General features: G+C 48.2%; 1 protein-coding gene across 8 annotated transcripts in view; it reads right to left on the bottom strand.

Moving 5' to 3' along the window:
• Window positions 1–21,464, bottom strand: part of DPF3 (double PHD fingers 3) — a 298,094-nt gene that overhangs the window by 105,076 nt on the left and 171,554 nt on the right. For all 8 annotated transcript variants that reach the window (XR_009355845.1, XR_009355844.1, XM_059182919.1 and 5 more), the window contains exons 4-5: window positions 12,857–12,984; window positions 4,708–4,803 (exon numbers count right to left, since the gene is read on the bottom strand). Coding sequence is in view for 6 of the 8 variants with exons in the window: in XM_059182919.1 (XP_059038902.1) it covers window positions 4,708–4,803; window positions 12,857–12,984 (224 nt within the window). In the remaining 2 variants the exon portion in view is untranslated. The remainder of the gene's footprint in view (window positions 1–4,707; window positions 4,804–12,856; window positions 12,985–21,464) is intronic.

The raw sequence follows: 21,464 nt of genomic DNA, 5'->3' as shown, positions 1-21,464 counted from the left end.
CTCAAAGGTGATCACATGACCTAAGCTGGGCCAATCAGATTCCACCTCCAAAGCACCTGGCGTTGGGGCAATGACTGCAGTGAACACAGGCACAGGAACTGGGAGCCCGTTAATGCGGGAGATATGGAGTTAAGGACACAGAGAAGCAGGAAACACAGTCTTCTGACCAAAAAATAAAGAAGCAGCAGGGGCCACAAACGGCCTAGGTTCTTTCCCTGTCCTAAGTCCCTGCCGTTTTCTTGCCCTTCCTGAGAGTTGAAGCTTCAAAAATTGTACATATTTGGGGCAATAACCCAGTCGCTTTTCAAATACTCCCTGTTTTTGCTGAAGTGTGGAGTTTCTTGCAATTAAAAGACCCTTGACTCGGGCTCAGGGAGCTAGTTCCTCTACGGGAGCTGTTCTCAAGTAATGGCTCACATGGGGGTCTGCATCACAGCACTGAATATTCCGAGAATATTCCTTGAAACTTTACACTCTCGTTCTCTCACAAGTGCACCGTGTTGCATTTTCCAGAGGCTCCCTGACATGATGATGTCCTCGCTCTGGGTGCTGGTGTATTCTGAAGATTAACATTTTTTCTGCTTGAATTTCTAATACAGTAAGTATCACTAGTTATAACCCACCAGAACAATAGCTTTCAGGGGGGCTCTCAGTAATTTTTAAGTAAAGAATTCCTGAGACAAAAAAAAAAAAAAAAAAAAGAGAGAGAGAAAGAGAACCATAGCTCCCTATTCTTGCTATTTATTTATTTGTGGGGTTTTTTTTTTAATATTTTATTTATTTATTTGAGAGAGAAAGCATGAATGAGGAGGAGAGGGAGAACAGATTCCCTGCCGAGCAGGGAGCTGGATGGAGGGCTCCATCCCAGGACCCCGGGATCATGACCTGAGCCGAAGGCAGACACTCAACAGACTGAGCCACCCAGGTGCCCCCCCATCCTTGCTATTTAAAATGTGGCCCTCAGACCAGCAGTACGGGCATCACCTGGGAGCTTGTTAACCAGACAAACTCTCAGTGCCCCCCACACCCCCAGACCCACTGCGTCTGAATTTGCACTTTAACAACATCACCACGAGCTTCTCATGCACATTAGTTTGAGAAGCATGGGACTGCACCACAGCACATCAATGAACAGTTCCTGATTGACTGATTGATTGATTGATAATGCTCACATGGATGGCTTCCAGGGATTTCATGAATTTTAAAGAGCTTGGATTCCTTGGGCTAAAGTTAGCAAAGGTGCAATTATTAATTGTTGGATCTGATTGTCAGAACTCCAAGTGTTGTTCCCTTTGCACCCTCTGAGCAATGTCTAGACTTTATTAAGCACTCAGAATTGTCTGGGTATTAGTACTCCCATTTTCCTGATGAAAAATTGAGGCCCAGAGTATTACTATAATTTAATCAAGATGATGAGGTTACATAATTCACCCAAAGTCTAGTAAATAGTGGAGCTGGGATTTGAACTCATGGTTCAAACAGGGCAGAGGCTGTTCTTGGAATCACTACCTCACCCCTAACTTCCTCAATGAGTGCACAAAGCACCTAGGGGTCTTGTCAAAGTGCAGGCTCTAATTTGGTCCATCTTGGGTGTGTCTGATAACCCCCAAGTGGTCCTGAGGTCGAAGTCCAGGGACCACACATTGAGGTTCCACCTATCAGTCCTGACAACAGAAACGCTCTCTGGGAACCTGCCGCTGCCTGAATATACCACTTAAAAGCATAGCTTAACTGAGGCTATGGGTGAAGCAGCCTCATACCTGTATTCCAGCCCAGGCAGCCCTGCTCATGCCCTTCTAGGTCATCCCATGGCTCCCACCATGGGTGACATGTCCACGGTGTCCCTACCCAACATCGAGCCATTTAGCTGGCTCTTGGCCAACATCAGATGGGCCCTGAGCTAGGCGAAGCCCATCCAGCTCCCTCACTGTCCTCAGGTCTTCTCTCCGCTCCCAGAAAGTTGAAACAGAACTCTTCTTTCTTTCCTAACACTCAGTCATTCATTCAACAGGCTGGTCTTTAGTCCCATGATGGGCACTGGGCCAGGCATGACTCCATAACAAAAGCACAGACCTGTGTTCAAATCCTAACTTCTTCTTTACTAGGTTAGATGACCTTGAGCAAGTTCCATAATCTGTCTGGGAGTAATAATCCCAGAATCTGGGAACGAAACAAGAAGTGCTGTCCAATAGAGACATAATGTAAACCACACACATCATTTTAAATTTTCTAGTAGCCATATTTTTTTTAAAAGAGTAAAAAGAGAAACAGGTACAATGGATGTTAATAATATCATCCATTCAACCCAATGTATTCAAACTATTATCATTTCAATATATAATCAATATAAGAAATATTAATGAGCTGCTTTGCATTCTTCTCATACTAAGTGTTTGAAATCTGGTGTGTATTTTACCTTTACAGCACATTGTAACTTGAACTGGCAATATTTTAAGTGCTCAGTTGCCACATGTCCCTATGAGGAACAGGGGAGAAATCGAGAGTGCGGGACAAAGTACATAGTCATCACTCTCGATGTATATATAGCTCTTGTTGTAAAGAGCCCCAGCACATGGCCTGGTGGCCAGGAAGCACACTGCGCGAGTACTACTGCTGTGTTCTTACAGGTGAGACACCCAGTTCACATCCATGCTTTGCCGAGATCAATCATCTAGATCTAGGATGGGAGTGGAGAAGATGTGAAGAGGACCACTGTCCACAATCTACCCTAGTAACTGTGGTTTGGGGTGAGGGACGGGATGGAAGCAGGCCTGGTGGCACACAGCTCTTGCAGTTCACACAAGGTCCAGAGATTCTAAAACCTCCTCTAATGATGGAATTAGATATTCACTACTTTGCAATGCAACGCAATGAAGTCATGAGTCTAGGTATTATCATTGGTTGCTGAAACAGCTAGATGAGAACTTGATGGGGAACCTTCTAGGGCGAGATCTGGCTGACAACACCTGAATCTACTGATCCATTCCCCACCCCCACCCCAGCCCTGAGAGCAGAACAGCTGGACATGCTGGACAATGCATACCTCATGATGTGATACATGATACAGTAAGAGGCACAGGAAGGGTCCCTGCCCCCCCCCCAAAAGAATTTACACCCATATTCAAACAGTCTGAGCCTAATCAAGTTTCCAGAAAGTGAAGAGGATACATTAAATTCCACCCATCCACCAAATCTAAAATGTGGGGAATTCTGCAAGAAAAACCACCCAACTTCTTCAACAAATAAATAGCATGGAGAAAAAAATGTGTGTGTGCATGGGGGCGGGGTAGAGCAAGGAAGAGGTATGTCTCAAATAAAAACGCTTAAGTTTCAAATAAGCCAACTGTAAAAAGGCATTTTTGAGAAAACCCAGGGAAATCATCAGGGACTAGAGCATAGATATTAGAAGTGTTGTTGTTTCTATTGGATATAATAGCACTATTTGTTAGAGAAATACATTAAGGTATGTGCAGGTTAAATGATAAAATGTCTAGGACTTCCTTTCAGATATTCTCCCAAAAATCGAATACATACCAATAAAAAGTGGGAGTAAAGAACAAATAAAACAAGACCATGGCTGAAGCTGCTTGGCCACTAGAGAAGGCATCCAACATCAGAGGGCTGCCCTGCCCGGCCTGAGAAATGCCAGCCCCTGCCAATAAGCCAGAGCAGCCAAGCTCAATGTGGGCAGCCCTGGACCGCTGCTTATACCAGCCACCTGAGAATCTGCTTATAATACAGCTTTCTGAACCCTAACCTCAACCTCCTAAATCAGTACTTCTGGGAGTGGGTCTTGGGAATCTGCATTTTGATAGGCTCTCCTGGTGACTCTGATGGATACTGAAGCCCAAGAAGCAGAAGAATTGGGAGGCAGACCGTGATCAGCCTTAGACCCCAACCCACAGGACACCCATGGATAAGAGGTCCTGCCTACAGCCTAAAGGGGCCAGAAGGCCTAATCCTAATTCTCTAGACAGCAAGCAAGTTTACCCCTGGAGGTCTGTCTCCACCTCATTATTATTCATTGTCAAATGCCCTTGCAGACCCCTGAGGGTGACCACCAAAAGCCCCTTGGGCTTGAACATGAGGAGCAACTCGCTGCAAGCCTGAGAGTTCCACCACTCAGCCTTGGGTCCCTCCCCTCAAGCACCACTCCCATAAGTTGTATACCTTCCACCACGGATTTCCCCTGGGCCACACCCCAGGCTTCTGGCCTCCTCTTGCCACATCTGGGGCCCCACACCCAAAGCCCATCCCCCTCCCACTTGGAAACCATGAGCTGTGGCCGCCACGCTCTCCCAGAGTGATCCTATTCTCCACCTAGTGAAGAACACCCCAAAGCAGGTGATTCTGGGGCAGGCCCAGGGACAGGAAAATGCAGCCTTCTTTTAAGACCAAGTCATGGGTACAGCAGTCATATGCTCCCCTTCCTCCACCCTCCCCGGACCCCCACCCCAACCCTCCCAGGACCCTCACTGTCCCCTCAGGACACCCTCTCTCTCCTTTTCTCCCTCTGGCCAGCTCTAAACTCTTACAGGCTATCACCTGGGGTCAGAGCTCTTCTGGAGTTCCTTCTCTCTGTGTCTTCTTCAAGGGAGACCATGGATATGAGAGGATATGCACTGGGACTTTGGGTCTGGGGACAAATTGTTCTCCGGGCCTCCGCCTCCCTGAACTCTTCCCTCCCTCATGGTGTCCCCAGCTTACCCGTCCTCTGGTCCTGTTCTTGCGCTTGGGGATATCCTCTTCTAAATCTTCTTCTTCATTTCCTTCTTCTACATTTTCGTCATTTTCCAACACCCTCTGAAATGACAAGAAAATGAACAGAGGGGTTGAGAAATAAATGCAAAGGAGGAAGCCATCAGAGGGTAATTTGAGGCAGGGGCAGGAGGTCTGTTTTTTTGTTTGTTTGTTTGTTTGTTTTAAGATTTTATTTATTTATTTGACAGAGAGAGATCACAGTAGGAGAGAGGAAGGGAAGAGATCACAGAGAGAGAGGGAAGCAGGCCCCCCGCTGAGCAGAGAGCCCGATGTGGGACTCAATCCCAGGACCCTGAGATCATGACCTGAGCCGAAGGCAGCGGCTTAACCCACTGAGCCACCCAGGCGCCCCGGAGGTCTGTTTTGTTGCTGTGCTCCAACAAGGTGAAGATGCTCCCATTGCTGGGGAAGCAGGGCCTCCAAAAGGCCGCCCAGAGTCCGAGCTCTTGGCCATAACAAGTGTCTCAAACCCCTGGGCCCCTTCCAGCCTGGTCCTCCCAGAACACTGACTTTTTTCAACTCTTTTTACCCAAAAAGCATTTTCTAAAAAGAGTATACTCTGGTAGGGGCACTTTTCTACGTGAACCCAAGATGTTTTTCAAAACTTACTTTTTTTTTTTTTTTTTTTTTTTTAAGATTTTAAAAAATCTCTATTTTGAGCAGAGAGCCCGATGCGGGGCTTGATCCCAGGACCCTGGGATCACGACCTGAGCCGAAGGCAGAGGCTTTAACCCACTGAGCCACCCAGGCTTACTTACTTTTTTAATGTAACATTCCTTTTGTTCCTAAATATGAAAATACATTCCTCCTTTCTCTGCCATTCTGGGACCCTGCCCTATTTGATGAAAACAAGCAACTTCCTGTTCATCTAACCAGAATTTGACATTAATGTGTTGTTCTTATTCATTCATCGTTGTTTTTTTTTTTTTATGAAAAATGGATTTTCATTACAGTACATTACTTGTAATGAAGCTTAAAGTTCATGAATTTAATTATCTCTCTCCAACAGATCTGTGATTCACACAGCAGCAGAGAATCCAATTTCCATTTTACAGGTGAATAAACTGAGGCTAAAAACAGTTTTAATTGCCCAAGGTCATACAGCGAAGCCATGGCCAAAGCAAAGTCAGGTTCATCAGCTCAGAGTCTCCTGGTCGTTTCTCAGCCATGTGCCTAAAGATTGAAGGTATATTATGTAGACCCTTCCTGTAGGAACCCGAACACTTCATTCCCTTTGTAGGGATGGGAGAGCAGGTAAGCTGTGTGTCTTTAGGTTTAAGGGCAGAATGAAAAATAATGGCAGAGGACCCAGCTCCCCAGACTGAAAGTGGGATAAGGAGAAGGGGCAGGGAGCTCACTGGACTCCATGTCATGAGCCGTAGAAACCTCTTTATGGACTCACTGTGCAACCTTGGGTGAGTTATCGCCTCTTCATGCCTCAGTTTCCCCAATTATAAAATAGGAATTCATTTATGCATTTGATCAACAAACCCTTGTTTAGTGCTGACTATATGGCGGGCACTGTGCTAGACAAGCCACAGAATAACTATAGTCGGTGGCCTAAAAGGATTCTACAGTATAGTGAAGTGAGGACAGATTTAAACAACATCCACAACATATAGTTACAACTGCCATAAACACAATGACAGGCCAGTACAAGCTGCTACGCGAGGCTATTAGAGGGAATTTTACCTAATCTGAGGGTCAGGAAAGGCTTACCTGAGGAAGTGACCTAAGTGAGTTAAGATATATAGGATGAGCAGAGACTAGCCTTGGGAATGGAGACCAAGGGCAGGGAGAAAAGAAAAGTGTTCCAGGCAGAAGGAACAGCATGAGCAAGCTCCTTGAGGCAGGAAAAGGAACATGGCTTGTCCATGTTGCAGAAAGAGGCGAGGGTGACCAGAGCTCAGTGATTCAGGAGAGATTGGCATAAGAAGAATCTAGAAAGGAGAGCAGGTACCATACTATACAGGATAACAGCATCAGCATCCACCCCTGTGATGGCATGACAATGACACAAACTATGAAAACGCTTAGAGGCAGCACACACTTTACTGACACATGGAATCATCATCACTGTTCCAGCACTGTTCCTCCCAGACAATGCCTCCAGGCTGTCCTCCAAGTAGGAAGCCCAAGGGTGAGTTTCCAGAGACCTTCTTCCACGGCCTTCTCATCAGAGTTCTCTCCCAGTCACAGGTGTCAGGGCACTGCTGATTACAAATACTCACACAGAGCTCAAAACAGGTCTTGTAAATATTCCTCTGGCTTCTCTACTAGGCTTACTTGGGAAGCTATCAGCTGACAGCACGCGGGGTCTCTGGGCCCACCGCAGCCATCTAACAGTAGTGCTGTCTATGAGACACGGCCTCTGGCCCACAGCGAGGAAAGGTTGGTCCGAGTTCCCATCAGGCCTCCTAGGCTGTCTGCATCTTGGCTTTCTGAACCATAGGTGGGAACACAAGTGGAAGGCAAGAGGATGACAAGTCGAACACTCGGCAGACTTTGGTGAAAAGATGTGGTATAAATATGAGGTGTTGTTGTTAGGACTGTTGTGGCTGTTCAAACAGCTGTCTTGCCAGCTTCTGGGTCTTGAAGTCATTTAATCATGGTGAGTTCCAAGGACCTCGAATTTTTTTTTTTTTTTTAAGATTTTTTTTTTTAATTTATTTGACAGAACACAAGTAGGCAGAGAGGCAGGCAGAGAGAGAGGAGGAAGCAGGCTCCCTGCTGAGCAGAGAGCCCGATGCGGGACTCGATCCCAGGACCCTGAGATCATGACCCAAGCCGAAGGCAGCGGCTTAACCCACTGAGCCACCCAGGCGCCCCCAAGGACCTCGAATTTAAAGGTCATGGCCTCTGGCATGCCGTACAATCTGACTCCACCCTCATTTTTTGTCCTGCAGATATTTTTGACCTGCAACCTGAACCCCAGGTTGGAAGTGAAACCTGGTGAAGGTGACTTAGCTAGTCTCCAGCACTGCCCACCACAAGGCCTCAATGTCCAGAAGTAAATGGACTTCTCCCTCCCTTTCCTGTTGGTCTCCCTGCATCTTGAGAACCCCTAGTCTGTGCCCCAGACCTCTGATGTGACAGAGGCCATTCCAGTGTGTTTGCATTTCCTGCGATGCTGTGGCCCTGACACCCAAAAGCCTCTCTACATAACCAGGGAGGAGCCAGGAGTTCCTAACAAACAAAGCATGCCTTCAGGGCTCAGGAAGCAGAGGGGGCATCCTGCAGAGGAGTCAAGGGCAGAGGTCCAACTAAGATGCCGCTGAACCCCCATTAACACATTTGCATTCCCTGTCCAAGGACATTATCTGGAAAATAAACACATTTTAAAATAACTTTTCTCCCTGTTACTCTAAACAGTCTTTACAGTGATGATAACAATTGTTTGTGGTTGTGTTAAAAAAGATGAAGGAATGCCGTTAAAAGACTCCATTATCTCTAGCCTGGAATGCTGCAAAAGCCTCCTAACTGATTTCCCTCCTTCTTCCACAGCCCTGCATCCAGTCTCTTTTCCCTGCCCGCGTCAAAATGGCTTCCTTCAGGGGTGTCTGGATGGCTCACTGGGTTAAACGCCTCTGCCTTTGACTCAGATCATGATCTCAGGGTCCTGGGATCAAGCCCCACATCGGGCTCTTTACTCAGCGGGTACCCTGCTTCCCCCTCTCTCTCTGCCTGCCTCTCTGCCTATTTGTGATCTCTCTCTCTGTCAAATAAATAATAAAATAAAATATTTTTAAAATAATAAATAAATAAATAAATAAATAAATAAATAAATAAAATGGCTTCCTTCTTCATTTCCATGAAATCAAGAGCCTCCTCCATGTCCTGAGAGGCCAGAGTCATCGGACACAGCCCAACCCTCCCACTCCATCCTAGGCCCTTCTCTCCCTGGCACCCCAGCACTCTGCTCTGGCCACATGAACCTTCTTTTTTTTTTTTTTTTTTCCTTTTTTTCTTTTTCTTTTTATCTATCAAGGTGTAATAGACATGCAATATTGCATCAGTTTCAGGTGAACAATACAGGGATTTGACATTTGTAGGCACTGCGAAATGGTCACTACAGTGAGGCTAGTTGCCATCTGTCACCCTACAAAATTAGTATAATGTTACTGACTACATTCTGCATAATCCCCTTCACCCACTTCACACCCTCCCAATCCCCCTCCTCTCTGACAATGACCAATCTGTTCTCTAGATCTGTAAGTCTGGGTTTGGTTTTGTTTTTTAGATTCTATAAATAAGTGAAGTCATGTGGTAGTCTTTCTCTGATCTATTTCACTTAATATCATGTCCTTAGGGCCACCCAGGTTGTCACAAATGGTAAGACTTCATTCTTTTTTATGGCTAAGTAGTATTCTGTTGCGTCTACATACCGTATCTTCTTTATCCATCCATCAGCAGACGTTTAGATCGTTTCCATGTCTTAGCTACTGTAAATAATGCTACAGCAAACATAAGGGTGCATGCATCTTTTTGAACTAGTGTTTCCATTTTCTTCAGATACATACCTGGAAGTGGAATTGTGGGTCATATGGTGGTTCTATACCATCGTACTTTTCCATATTTTTCCATAGTTGCTACACCAATTTACATTCCTACAACCAGTGCATCAGGGTTTCCTTTCCTCCACATGCTCACCAACACTTGTTGTCTTTTGTCTTTTGATAATAGCCATCCTGACAGGTGTGGGCTGATTTCACTATGGTTTGATTTGCTTCTCCTTGATGATGAGTGATGTTGAGCATCTTTTCATGTGCCTGTTGGCCATCTGCATGTCTTCTTTGGAAAAAAATATCTGTTCAGGTCCTCTGCCCATTTTGTGAATGAATTGTTTGGGTTTTTGTTATTGAGTTGTATGAGTTCTGCATCTTCTGTCTGTTCTTTCAAAACTATAAACTCAGACCTATCTCAAGGCCTTCAAGCATACTGTTCCTCTGCCCAGAAATCTCCTCCCCATATTCTTGCTTTGCCCGCTCCTCCTCATCCCTTAGGATGAGGTTAAATCCCTTATCTCACTTAGGATACTACCTAGAATTTGTTCCTCCTCTTATACTGAATCTTCACAATCTGTTCTTTTCATGGTCATTTATCGTGAAATGCAATTATTTCATTTGTATACTTGTCTTCTGTCTGTCTGTCATCACTAGAATAGAAATATGAACAGTAGGGACTCCTCTCTCTTGGTTTCTCTGTCCCCACAGAACCTAGCACAGTACCTTCTCAGAGGAGACACTCAATAAACTTTGGTTGAATGAATGAATGAAAAATATGAACAAATGAACAAATATAATCCATTTACTACATACGTACTTTATTTTTATAACCAAAGTTGATAAGAACACATAAACTCATTTGGCTTATGGTCCTGATTTCCACTTCTAGCATGGTAGATGGTAGACCTATGCTCTGCCCATGCTCTCCTCATCTTATCACATCAGGGAGGATGGCAATGGTGATGATTCCATAGCTATGTCCCATAGATTAGCCCAACACTTCCTGGGAGGACCTTGAACCCACCAGCTTGAAAGCATAAGAGGCCATCTGTCACTAGAGTGTCAGGGTTTCTGGGCAATGGTTCTGTCCCATCCACTGATTCAGTGAAATTATACTAACTACACAACACACAGATGTGATATGCCTTAACTTCAAAGACCTGAAAAGTCCAAAAACTGGGGAAAGGTGGGAGAAATGTGAATAGGGAAAACAAAGAAGAAAATGAGTCATCCTAAATGCCAGTGACAAGAAGAATCCCTCTGGCTGTGGGACCATCAAGAAAGGTGGCATTGGGGCTGAGCCTGACCGTTGGGTATATTTATACATGTAGAGTAGAAGAAAAGATTCCCCAAGTAAAGGACACGACATGACCACAGGAACAGAGGAGAGAAGGAAGAATGCAGAACAGGGGAGCACAGAAGTGGAAGAACATAAGCCTGAAAACTAGCTTAGGAGCAGAGAGAGGATGCCCAAGAAGATCACACTCACATTTTGGATTTACCCAGTAAGATACAGGCATTTCAGCTAAGTTTTTTATACAAGGGATGGGCACAAGCAGAGCTTTCTTTCAGGATGAAAGATCAGCTAGCAACGTAGGACATGTCGGCAAAGGGACAGATTGCCCCCTGGGGCGACTCTCAGGAATCTGCTCACCTGTACATCCCCCCAACAGATACTTACTGTGCACCTACTAAGCACTAGGCACTGTTTGTCTACTTCAGGTATATTAGTGAACAAAACAATCATCCCACCATTGAGTTTACGTGCCATTGGAAGAAAACAGAAAATACCCAATAACATTATAAATCAGCAAATTACAAAGTATGGTAGATAGTGATCAAAGCTATGGGGAAAAAGAAAAAGCAAAGGAAAGCTGAGTTAGGGGATCGGGAGACCTGGAGGGCGGGGAGGGCACAGGATGCGGTAGTACCCACGGGGTCAGGGTCAGCGTCACAGAGAGGAAGAGACACAGATTGAAGAAGGTGAGGGTGAGGCCCCAGCTGATGCCTGGGCTGAGGAACCTGCAGGCAGAGGAGAGAGGCCGAGCAGAACCCTGAGGCAACCGAGTGCCTGGTGTGTTCTAGAAGGAGCAACATGAGGTCAGTGTGCCAGCAACAGAAATGAGCAAGGGAAAGTCCAGAAACCGAGTCAGGGAGGTAAGAGGGCCTTGACTTCTATTCGGGGAGAACAGGAGCCTGTGTCTGATTTGGAGCACAGGAAAATCAGGATCCCACTTCGGTTTAAAGGGCTCCCTCTCAGCTATCAGCAGGGGCACCGCTTAGAAAGTTGTTGCAGCCGTTCAGACAGGCGATGACAGCGACCAGGGACCGGGGCAGTCATGGGGGCACACGGTGAGAGGAGCCTGTGCTCTGGTTGCGGGCACAGCGGGCTGGATCCCGATGCACCAGACGCTGGGTGCGACAGAACGACGGGGGCGGCAGATGACTCCGAGGTGATTAGGCACGTGGAGGTCATAGCAGTTAAGGACCTTCAGGAGGGCCGTAGCTCTGAGGAGCAGAGGCAACCCACAGAGGCCGTGTTGTGACACGGACAGGACCGGACGGCCCATCTGCACCCAGCGATGGCAGAGGAGGAGGCCAGTTCTCGGCTGCACCTTGCATCTTTGTTGAGACTCGGCTCTGCGAGAGCGGGCAAGGCCCCAGGGGGACGACGGTGAGCGCGACCGCATGGTCCCCGAGTCCTTGGAACTCACTGACCGGTGGCACTCAAGAGGCAAACCAGACGTGTAACTGCTATTACTTTAATTGTAACGTCAGTAAGTGAATATGCAAATATTAAACATTACGTTGGATATGCAATTAATAAATACGTAATATGCGGTAAGTATCACACAAAATATAAAGTATCATAAAATATACCTTTAATATCAATGTAATTTTATTTTAAGAATTGAATTGTATTTATATTAATACTGTTGTTTAATACTTATATTAACTAATATTACTATAATACTCCATGCCAACCATCGAATTCGACAACAGAGACTGAAGACGAAGGAATGAGAACTGGTCAGAGTGCACCACAGCGATCGTGGGGAGTGAGAGCCTCCACAGGACTGGGAGGAGTGGGCGGGAAACCAGCAGGGACAGGATCCAGCAGCCCCGCCTGGAGCGCGACGCCTACACTGGCCTTGAAGGAGGAGAGGGCCGTGCTGAGAACTAGAGCTGAGGACAGGGTGTGAGGACGGGGTCTCAGGAAGGCGGGGACTCCTGGGGACAAGCTGCTGTGGACGACCCTGAGGTTTCAAGCCTGAATTCTGGACTGCCCGCTCCACGGGGTGAGGACTCCTGTCTGTTTTGCTCACCATCGTGTCCCCGGGACCTAGCCCAGCCCCTGGCATACAGCAGGCTGGAAAGATATATTCCGAACGGCCACATGGAGACACCAAGAGAAGGGTGAGGGCTTGTTCGGGAGGCCGGGTTACGGGAGGAAGGCAGGGTGAGTCTGCCCGCAGCCGTGCACGGGGCGGTCTGGGAGCAGAAGCCGCCACCGGCCCGGGCCTCCGGGAAGCCCGGCGCCCGCGCTCTAGACACCCCCCCCCCCCCCCCAACGGCGGGCGCAGAAATACCTGTATTTCCTGCATGCTTTCCTCCTCCCTGGCATCCACCTTCTTCTCCACACCCTCACCCCGCAGCAAGGCTTCCAGGGTGGTGCTTTCCGAAGTGAAGCCATCCTTCTTCAGGGGCAGCTCCACTTCTGCAAAGTAAGGACAGAGAAGCAGGGTCAGGCGGTTAGAAGCAAGGGGGTCAGGAGGACCAGGAGGGACAGGGGGTGGCCCCGGAGAGCACGCAGGAACTGGCGCTCTGGGTAGGGCTAGAGGCAGCCTGTGCCCTCACCTCTGGGTGGAACAGGAGCCCCAGAGCTGGGGCTGCCTTCCCCGTCTCCTGTTTCCAGCCCCGGAGACAAACGGCAACCCCGTCCGTAGCCTCAGAGCAGAGGAGAGCGAAGGGCACCGGACGGACAGTGACGGTGAGCAGGCCACTCAACAACCCCGGAGCCCGTTTCTGCATCCACAAAGTGAGGACAACGATGGCCAGTACCCCCACTGGGCCATTTTGTGGGGCATAAACATGCCCCTTACGTGAAAGTATTTTAAAAATGCTACAGCAATACACCAACATTAGCCTCAAATCTTAGTGTTCTCTCCCTCTACCCCGGGTCTCGCCTGGCAACTCCATGACCTCCCCTCAGCCATGCGGGGTGCCCGGCTCCAGGTGGCTCCATGAACAACTATTTCGACCTCAGAGAGGCTGTTTCCCTCGAGGGATACAAAGACCACCAAAGCCAAGGGAAGAGAATAAGGAGCACAGATGTCTAGCAGACCCCCAGCTCCGTGGCTGGGAGCTGCAGCGCCTGCACAGCAGGGCCCCTTTTCTGGAAAGGTCAGAGTCTGGTCGGCTACCTGGGGCTTGAGGTCATGGGGCCAGCTAAGTTCTGGTAGCCAGAGTCAGCCCTGTCTGAAAGAAACCAGAGGAAGAAGCTGAACTCCTTTCTCAAGATACCCCCCAAGCTCTTAACCCAAAAGGAGATTTTTTTTTTTTTTTTTTAGCTTTCATTTATTTATTTGACAGAGAGAGACACAGCAAGAGAGGGAGCACAAGCAGGAGGAGTGAGAGAGGGAGAAGCAGGCTTCCCGCAGAGCAGAGAGCCAGATGTGGGGCTCGATCCCAAGACCCAGGGATCATGACCTGAACCGAAGGCAGATGCTTAAGGACTGAGCCACCCAGGCGCCCCAGGGATATTATTTTTGCTTTTTTAAACTAAAAGCAGAAGCCTCAGGTACAGGGGATCCTGTTTTGATTTGCTAAGAAACATTCCTCTGATCTCTTCTCTGATCCTGTACCTCATACCCCCTTGGCAATTAGATGTGTGGCCCCTGTCCTGTTATCAGGTAAGATAAAGACAAGAATATGAGGGATTGGTGCCCTAGAAAGCAGCCCAGGGAAGGGAATGGTCCATGTGCATGGCGGAGTTGAAAGTGGGGTGTAGGACTATTCACAGTGTTGTGCACAAGAGTGAGGGAACTACACGGAAAGCTGAAGCACCCCCGGGAGTTGGCAATGGGGAGCCATTACCACCGCTCTTCCTAGACAGAGGGAGACAGAGGGGACAGAGGGAGAGCATTTGCAAGAACCTGGAGGGATCTGTGGCTTGCAGCCTCAGTGAGCTCATGAAAGAGAGAACCAAGGTAAAGAGGCGCATGGCCCAAGCTCTTTCTTTCCACCCTTGTCTTCCTGCTCTGCCTTCTGATTGGCCAACCTCAACTAGACACCAGGGGGCAAGGCAGCCTCATTGACACAGCACACCAAGGTCAGCTTCCTGGGGCCCAGCTTAGGGCCCCAGGATGAAGAGTGGGTGGGGTGGGGGGCAGGGGGACAGGGCAGAAATGGAAATAACCAGCAAAATCAGACCCTGCTCTGCTGGGCTTCACTGCGACTCAAATGCAACTCTGCCTACCCCTTCCATCTCTCCAGAACCAGAGGCAGGCTGGCCAGTCCACACGAAAGGGACACTAGGACATCTCATTAAAACTGAAGAAATCCATACCTACAGGTGACTAGCCCCCAGATAAAGCCAGTGGGAAGGAGAAACAGTATCTAAAGTCCCTCGAGAGACAAGGTCTTCGGCAAACCCAGGATCCCCCTCCATCCATCTCCATCAAGAAATACTACCACCAGGGGTGCCTGGGTGGCTCAATGGGTTAAGCCTCTGCCTTTGGCTCAGGTCATGGTCTCAGGATCCTGGCATCGAGCCCCACATCAGGCTCTCTGCTCAGCGGGGAGCCTACTTCCCTTCCTCTCTCTCTGCCGGCCTGTCTGCCTACTTGTGATCTCTGTCTGTCAGATAAATAAATAAAATATTTTAAAAAAAAGAAAAGAAAAGAAAAACTACCACCAAATCAACCAGCCCTGGAACTCATCCACACACATATTCATTCCACAAAGAACCGCGGTGCTTCCCCTGGGCACCCAGGAGGTGTGCCAGATAAAGACAGTCCTGGCCTTTAGGGGGTTTACAGTCCAAAGAGACAGATACTAAACACTGCGTACAAAATTAATACGGAATGACAAATTGTCCTACAGGCAGCGGAGGAGAACAACAGAGTGCGATGTGAAGGGAGAATACAGTGGGGGGCTTGCTCTAGATCAGGGGGTCAGGGAAGACCCAAGTGATAGGTCTGAAGTCAGTAACTGAAGTCAGTTACACTGAAGTTGAGTGTTGGGAAAATAGTGCACTGTCTGCCTTAACGAGTTCAGAGCGTGTGACCCCAGAGCCTGCTCTGATGACATCACTCTTTCTCCCAAGTCAAAAAAAAAAAAAAAAAGGCTTCCAAACATCTCTCATAAAACAATTAAAGCTGGGCGCCTGGGTGGCTCAGTGGGTTAAGCTGCTGCCTTCGGCTCAGGTCATGATCTCAGGGTCCTGGGATCGAGTCCCGCATCGGGCTCTCTGCTCAGCAGGGAGCCTGCTTCCTCCTCTCTCTCTCTCTGTCTGCCTCTCTGCCTACTTGTGATCTCTCTCTGTCAAATAAATAAATAAAATCTTAAAAATCTTCTGCCCTCAGTCAGAAGAGAACAGCTGGTCACCGTCCTCTTAACTTATGGTAATCACATATACATATATTTGAAGTTCGCATCTTAGTATTCCCCGTTGCCTCTCAACACTAAATAAATCCCATTTCCAGAATCACCCAGCATTTGAGAGCTGAAAAAAAGCCTCACAGATCATCTGCTTTAATCACCTCATTTTATAAAAGAGGGATCCGAGGCTCAGAGAAGTTGCGTAATTCACAGAAAGCCACACAGCAGAACAAGAACGCAGCCCAGTGGTCTTTCCTAGATGCCGTTAAGGACGATGGGAGCCCCACTTGATGCATCCTTATCAGCAGTTTGCAGGCCCAGGCTGAGCCCCAGAGGGCACTGATATGCTTGTGTCCACGAGGACGGCTCCGCACACTCGAACCGTTCAATATGCGGTAGCTGTCCCTGGCTGTGTGCCAAGAGGCGAGCACAGTTACTATCCCGTTTCACAGATGAGGACACTGCAGCTTAGGGAGGTATAAAATTTGTTTAATATCACACAGCTGTTTGGGGGCAAAGCCCAGCCTTGACCCCAATCTGCCCCACCAACCCGTTCACATACTCTCTAGCTTGTACAGACATTGCTTTGTCTCTCTTTGGTTCTTCCTCAAAAAGTCCTTTCCCAAATGTTTGTGCATTTTCCACTGCACCCCAAACTCTCTCCATAGACTTCATATTTCAAGGTAAAAGACAGTCCTTTACTGAGGCTGAGGCAGGTCTGTGTCGTGGTTCTGGGCTCTGTTATATACGAACATCCCATGTGGGGTTCACCCCTTCTGCAACAATACTGACCCCCCCCCCCATGGAACTCTCCAGCCACTGTGAACTTCCTCCTTCTCCTCCAACTCCGTCTTCCTCCTCTGCTCCATACTCCTCCATCCTGTTTTCCCACAATGCATTCCACTCCCTGGGTCCTCTGGTCATTTACCAGATGGGCACCAGTCGAAGCACCAAGAGAGAGAAAAGAACCAAATTAGGAACAGCGAGATGGGCTCTCTACAGATTGTTTTATTCTAATACATTCTAATACAGGTAAAGGGCCAGAAGGGACTTCCAGGGACTTCCAGGAGCATCTAGAGCCCAACCCCTCTGGGAGGAGAGTGTAGCACAGAATGATAAGGAGCCCTTCCCAGGGTCACAGAGGAACTCCGTGGCATTATCCTTGCCTCATTACCAAAATATCTGATGGGCTCATAGAAGTGCTGTTTCCAGATGGCCCTGGAGTCAAGCTCTAGTCTGGCCATTAGCCAAAAGGCTAGTTCTTCAGACCCCCGAGTCTCTGTTTCCTTACATATTAACTGAGGATGGCCACAATATTTCATAATATTAATGGGAAAATGAAACAAGGTAATAAATACACTGCATAAAGAAACTGGATGACCCACAAAAAAACCAGCACAGAAGCATGGAAACACAGCGGAAAATGAAGTATATCAATTTCTGTTTGGGTTTTGGTTCTTCTCTTCAAAACTCATAATTCGAAATTAGATTGAATACGTAAAGAGCCTGGCATGGTCCGAGTGCCCTATAAATGCTACCGCTTATTAGTGTGAAGTTAGAATAATTCTAATTTTAATGGTACAGCAGCATTGTCCAATAGAAACATCATGCAAGCCACTTACATAATTTTAAGCTTTCCAGCAGCCACAGTTTGAAAAGAGCAACAGGTGCAATTAATTTTAATATATTTTTTCTAACCCAGCCTATCCAAAACATCATCATTTCAACATGTAGTGAGTATAAAAAAAATTAATTCAATATTTTGCGTTCTTTGATTTGCACGGACTCTTCAAAATCTGGTGTTTATTTTTATAATGACAGCGCCTCTCAATTCGGATTTAGCTAGACTTCCGGAGTTCCACAGCCACATGTGGCCAGTGGCTACCATATCGGTGCAGGTTTCTACCCTTAAAAGTAAGAGGTACTATGATTTTGTTTCCCCCAAAATGGAAGGATATGGTTCTTAACTTCGCCTTCTTCATCCCCGGAGGAGCACTCTTCCAGGACAGTGTTCTAGCTGACCACTGGCAAACCCTAGTTTCAAAGCATTCTGGGTAAGGCTTGCAAGGTCAGAATGACAGGCTAACCAGTGCCCTCCCAGCAAACCAGCAGAGGGTACATTCCCTGGCCCCTGACCACAGGAGGTCCCAGAGTGAAGGGAAAAACAAGGTAACAGGTCCAAGCTCTTGCACAACGTGCATCCTAGGCACGCTCCCTAGCGAGCCCCTAGGGATTTCATTGATTGTTTTATTCTAATACATTCCATCTAGACATAGGATTTAGTCATTCTTTATACGTGTACTCATTTTGACCCTCGCACCAATTTGGGGACCACATCACCTGACAAGAGCCATCAGACATTTAACATTAAAAGAAAATGGTCCAAAACCCACACATAATTCATCTTTAAATTAGCCTGATTTTATACACAGGGATATAAACCCACGGATCGTTACTCTCTCCAGAGCGGCAGCAGCTGTCACCCAAGCCAGCCGCCTCCCTGGGCCCCTGTAAGCAGCTCTACCTCCACTTCTAATTGGGAACAGAGATACTCCTTGGGTGACTTCCAGCACGATCCATCACACCAGAGACAGCTTCTGTGCAAACCGAAGCAAATCGGTTTCCAAATAAGAAAAAACCTCTTAGACAAACAAGGATTGAAGCACAGAAGGCCTTTTAAAAAAGAAAGAAGAAGAGAAAGAAGGAAAGAAAGAAATGCACAAATCGAAGCAAAAAGAAGAAAAAATGTCAGAGGAGAGCCGTGGCTTCTATCTCGGGCCGTGGACAGGGCAGCCATCCTCTCGGGTGGAAATCAAAGCCACAGGCTTTTGACACAGGTGCCCCAAGCCTGCCACCCAACACACTGAAAGCAGAGCTTCTGCTGGGTTGTTGGAGCTCATTAACAGGATGCAGGCGAGATGAGCCTGAAAGTGCACCATGGGAGCATAGTGAGTAATTAAATCCCAGGCCATTTAAAAATGCAAACGCCTAGATGTCACAGGCTCCCAGAGCCTCTGACTCCTCATGCGTTTTTTGGCTCAGGGTGGAGGACTGGGAACCTGCAAGTCATATATGGATTATAATAAAATATGCCATATAAAAAACAGATTAAGACAGTTCTTCTTTGGGGAAATATACAAAGAGAGGAGCTGTCTGTTAGCTGTCGAGTTTGCAAGAGATACCATCTTTCGGGAGGCTGTGCTCCGCCAACAGACAGTCTGCCCCAAGGGAAATAGTGGTGAAACACCCCGACAAGACCCATCCATCCGTCCATCCATCACGGGTTCTCCGTGACGCAGGGGCCTGGAGACAGAGCAGCAGAGCAAAAGGGAGGGAGAGACCCCACAGACAATGGCAGACGATCCTCCTGCTACATCAGGAGTGCTCAGATTTTTGGTTGTTTTTTGTTTTGTTTTTTTGGGTTTTGTCCTTGTTGTTGTTGTTTTACCTGCCTCTAGTTTTTCTTTAAAAATACAAATGTGCAGTTTTCGCTTCCGAGCGCTTATTAGTGTAAGGAGTTAAGCTCATCCTATTTCCTTGGATTTATACATCAACTTACACCAAGAAGCCAGGAGCTTAAGAGTCATTAATTCATTTATCTCCTTCAGACTCTCAGACTCATGGGGAGAAAGAATGGGGAGAAGAGATCGGGTGAGGGACAGACCGAAGCCCTGGTTCCCTGAGATGGTGGTAGGCCCGGGAATCCATCTGCTCCTTCCTCAGGGGGTGCCATTTTCTTGGCACCCTGTTTTCCTGGCACCTTGTTTCTTGATTCCCTATTTTGTGATTCATAAGACTCAAAATAGATGAGGCTCCCGTTGAGGACCCATCACCCAGGCTGCACCCTGCAGGCCCGTGTTACCACCTGTTTTAGAATCCCAGCATAGCCACACAGCAGGAGGGCTGCCTGTCTCCCCATATGGCCTCTGCCCCCCATTTCCTGGTGCGCCTATCCACTCACAGCGCAGCCAGCATGCAAGGATGGGCCCTCATGCACCCCCTCACCTACAGGTGAACACCTCAGATAAGCATCTCCCCACCCTGGAGACCCAGAAAAACACCCACAGGGCCAAAGGAAGCTCACCCCTGGGCTGGCTGGCAGACCAGGTCAAAGCAGCTTAGCAGGATGGTCGGGGAAAGGAGGAATGGTAGCCACTCATGCAGGAGTGATATCTCCCTTGTGTCCAAGGGGTAGAGATAACCAGAAAGTGCAAGAGTTCTGGAGTGGAAGCTCGGCTCTAGTTCCCAACACCACACACTGGGCCTTAATCTCTCTGTATGTAAAACTAAGGGATCACACCCCACTTCCCAGTGTTGCTGTGGGGCCAACGGAGCCAAGGGACACAGAGTGTCTGCACAAGGGATATGAAGTTCAAGCCACGTGAGCGCCCTCCCTTCTGCCTCCACAAAGTTGTGGCACTTCCCAGCAAGGTCTTAACCCTCAGATCTTCTCAGCCATCGGAACCAGTGGGGCCCAGCTTCCCCCAGCTGGGGCATGGGCCCAGGGAGAGCAGCCGTGAACAGGCTGAGTTCAGAGCTGTACTGGGGACAGAGGGGGCCACAGGCGAGACCGAGCTAGAAGGCCAGAGGCCAGTCCTGCTTCAGGTCCGGGGTGGGCACCGTCCTGCAGATTTGGAAATCACAGCAGAACTGCATGGAAAATGCCTTCCTTGCCTTATTCCTTCATTGGACAAACCATTACTGAACACCTACTATGCACCAGGTTCTATTCTAGATGCTGAAGACACAGCTTTGAACAAGAGAGGAAAAGTCCTGCCCTCATAGAAACTGTATTCTAGTAGGGAAGTTATTGGGGGCGGGGGAACAATACCTAAAATCAAATGAGTGAGACCTAGAGCACAACAGATGATAATCAGTGCTTTGGGGGAAAACAGAGCAGAGGAGGGGATGCTGGAGTATTGGGGGAAGTGGGAGGGGGGGTTACATTTTGAAATGCAGCCAGGAAAACACAAACCTGAGGAGAGGGGAAGGGGGCATGCTGATATCTTAGAAAGGACATGCTGGGCCAAGGAGACATTGATGCAATGGCCTGAAGCCAGGGCCCATCTGCCTGGAGACCAGTCCAGAGTTATTACACGGGCCTTGGAAAGGCCATGCAGGCCACTGAGAGGAGGTTGACTGCCACTGTGAGTGTGATCAGAAGCCACTGGAAGTTTCGAGCAAAGAGTGTATTTTAAGAGGGTCACTAAGAAAACAGCTGAAGGAGGAAAGGCAGAGTAGGGAGAGCGATCAGGAGTTACTGCAATGTGGGTGGGAACCCCCGATGGGCCCGGTGCTTAGGACTGGGCTGGGCACGACCCACCGGAGCCCTGTCTTCATGGCACGCACACCCTGGCTTCCAGAAACATCCAGAGGGCAGTAGGGGTCTGGAGCAGGCCCCTGGCCCCTGAGCACAGGCATGCCCACACAGTGAACCAGGACAGAGGGCAGGTGCGGAGGTCAGGTGCCCAGCACCGAGGGGTACAGGTAGGGACAGTAGAGCAAGTCCCCAGAGGAAGGGCTTTCCAGAAGAAGGGAGACCAGCCAAGGCCATGGGCAAACACCGCCTTGCCATGCCAATCAGACAGGCCTGGC

Source organism: Mustela lutreola, chromosome 7 (assembly GCF_030435805.1).
Source record: "Mustela lutreola isolate mMusLut2 chromosome 7, mMusLut2.pri, whole genome shotgun sequence".
Classification (NCBI taxonomy): Eukaryota; Metazoa; Chordata; class Mammalia; order Carnivora; family Mustelidae; genus Mustela; species Mustela lutreola.
The sequence above is the reverse complement of the archived record's forward strand: the minus strand, read 5'-3'. Positions and strand labels throughout refer to the sequence as shown.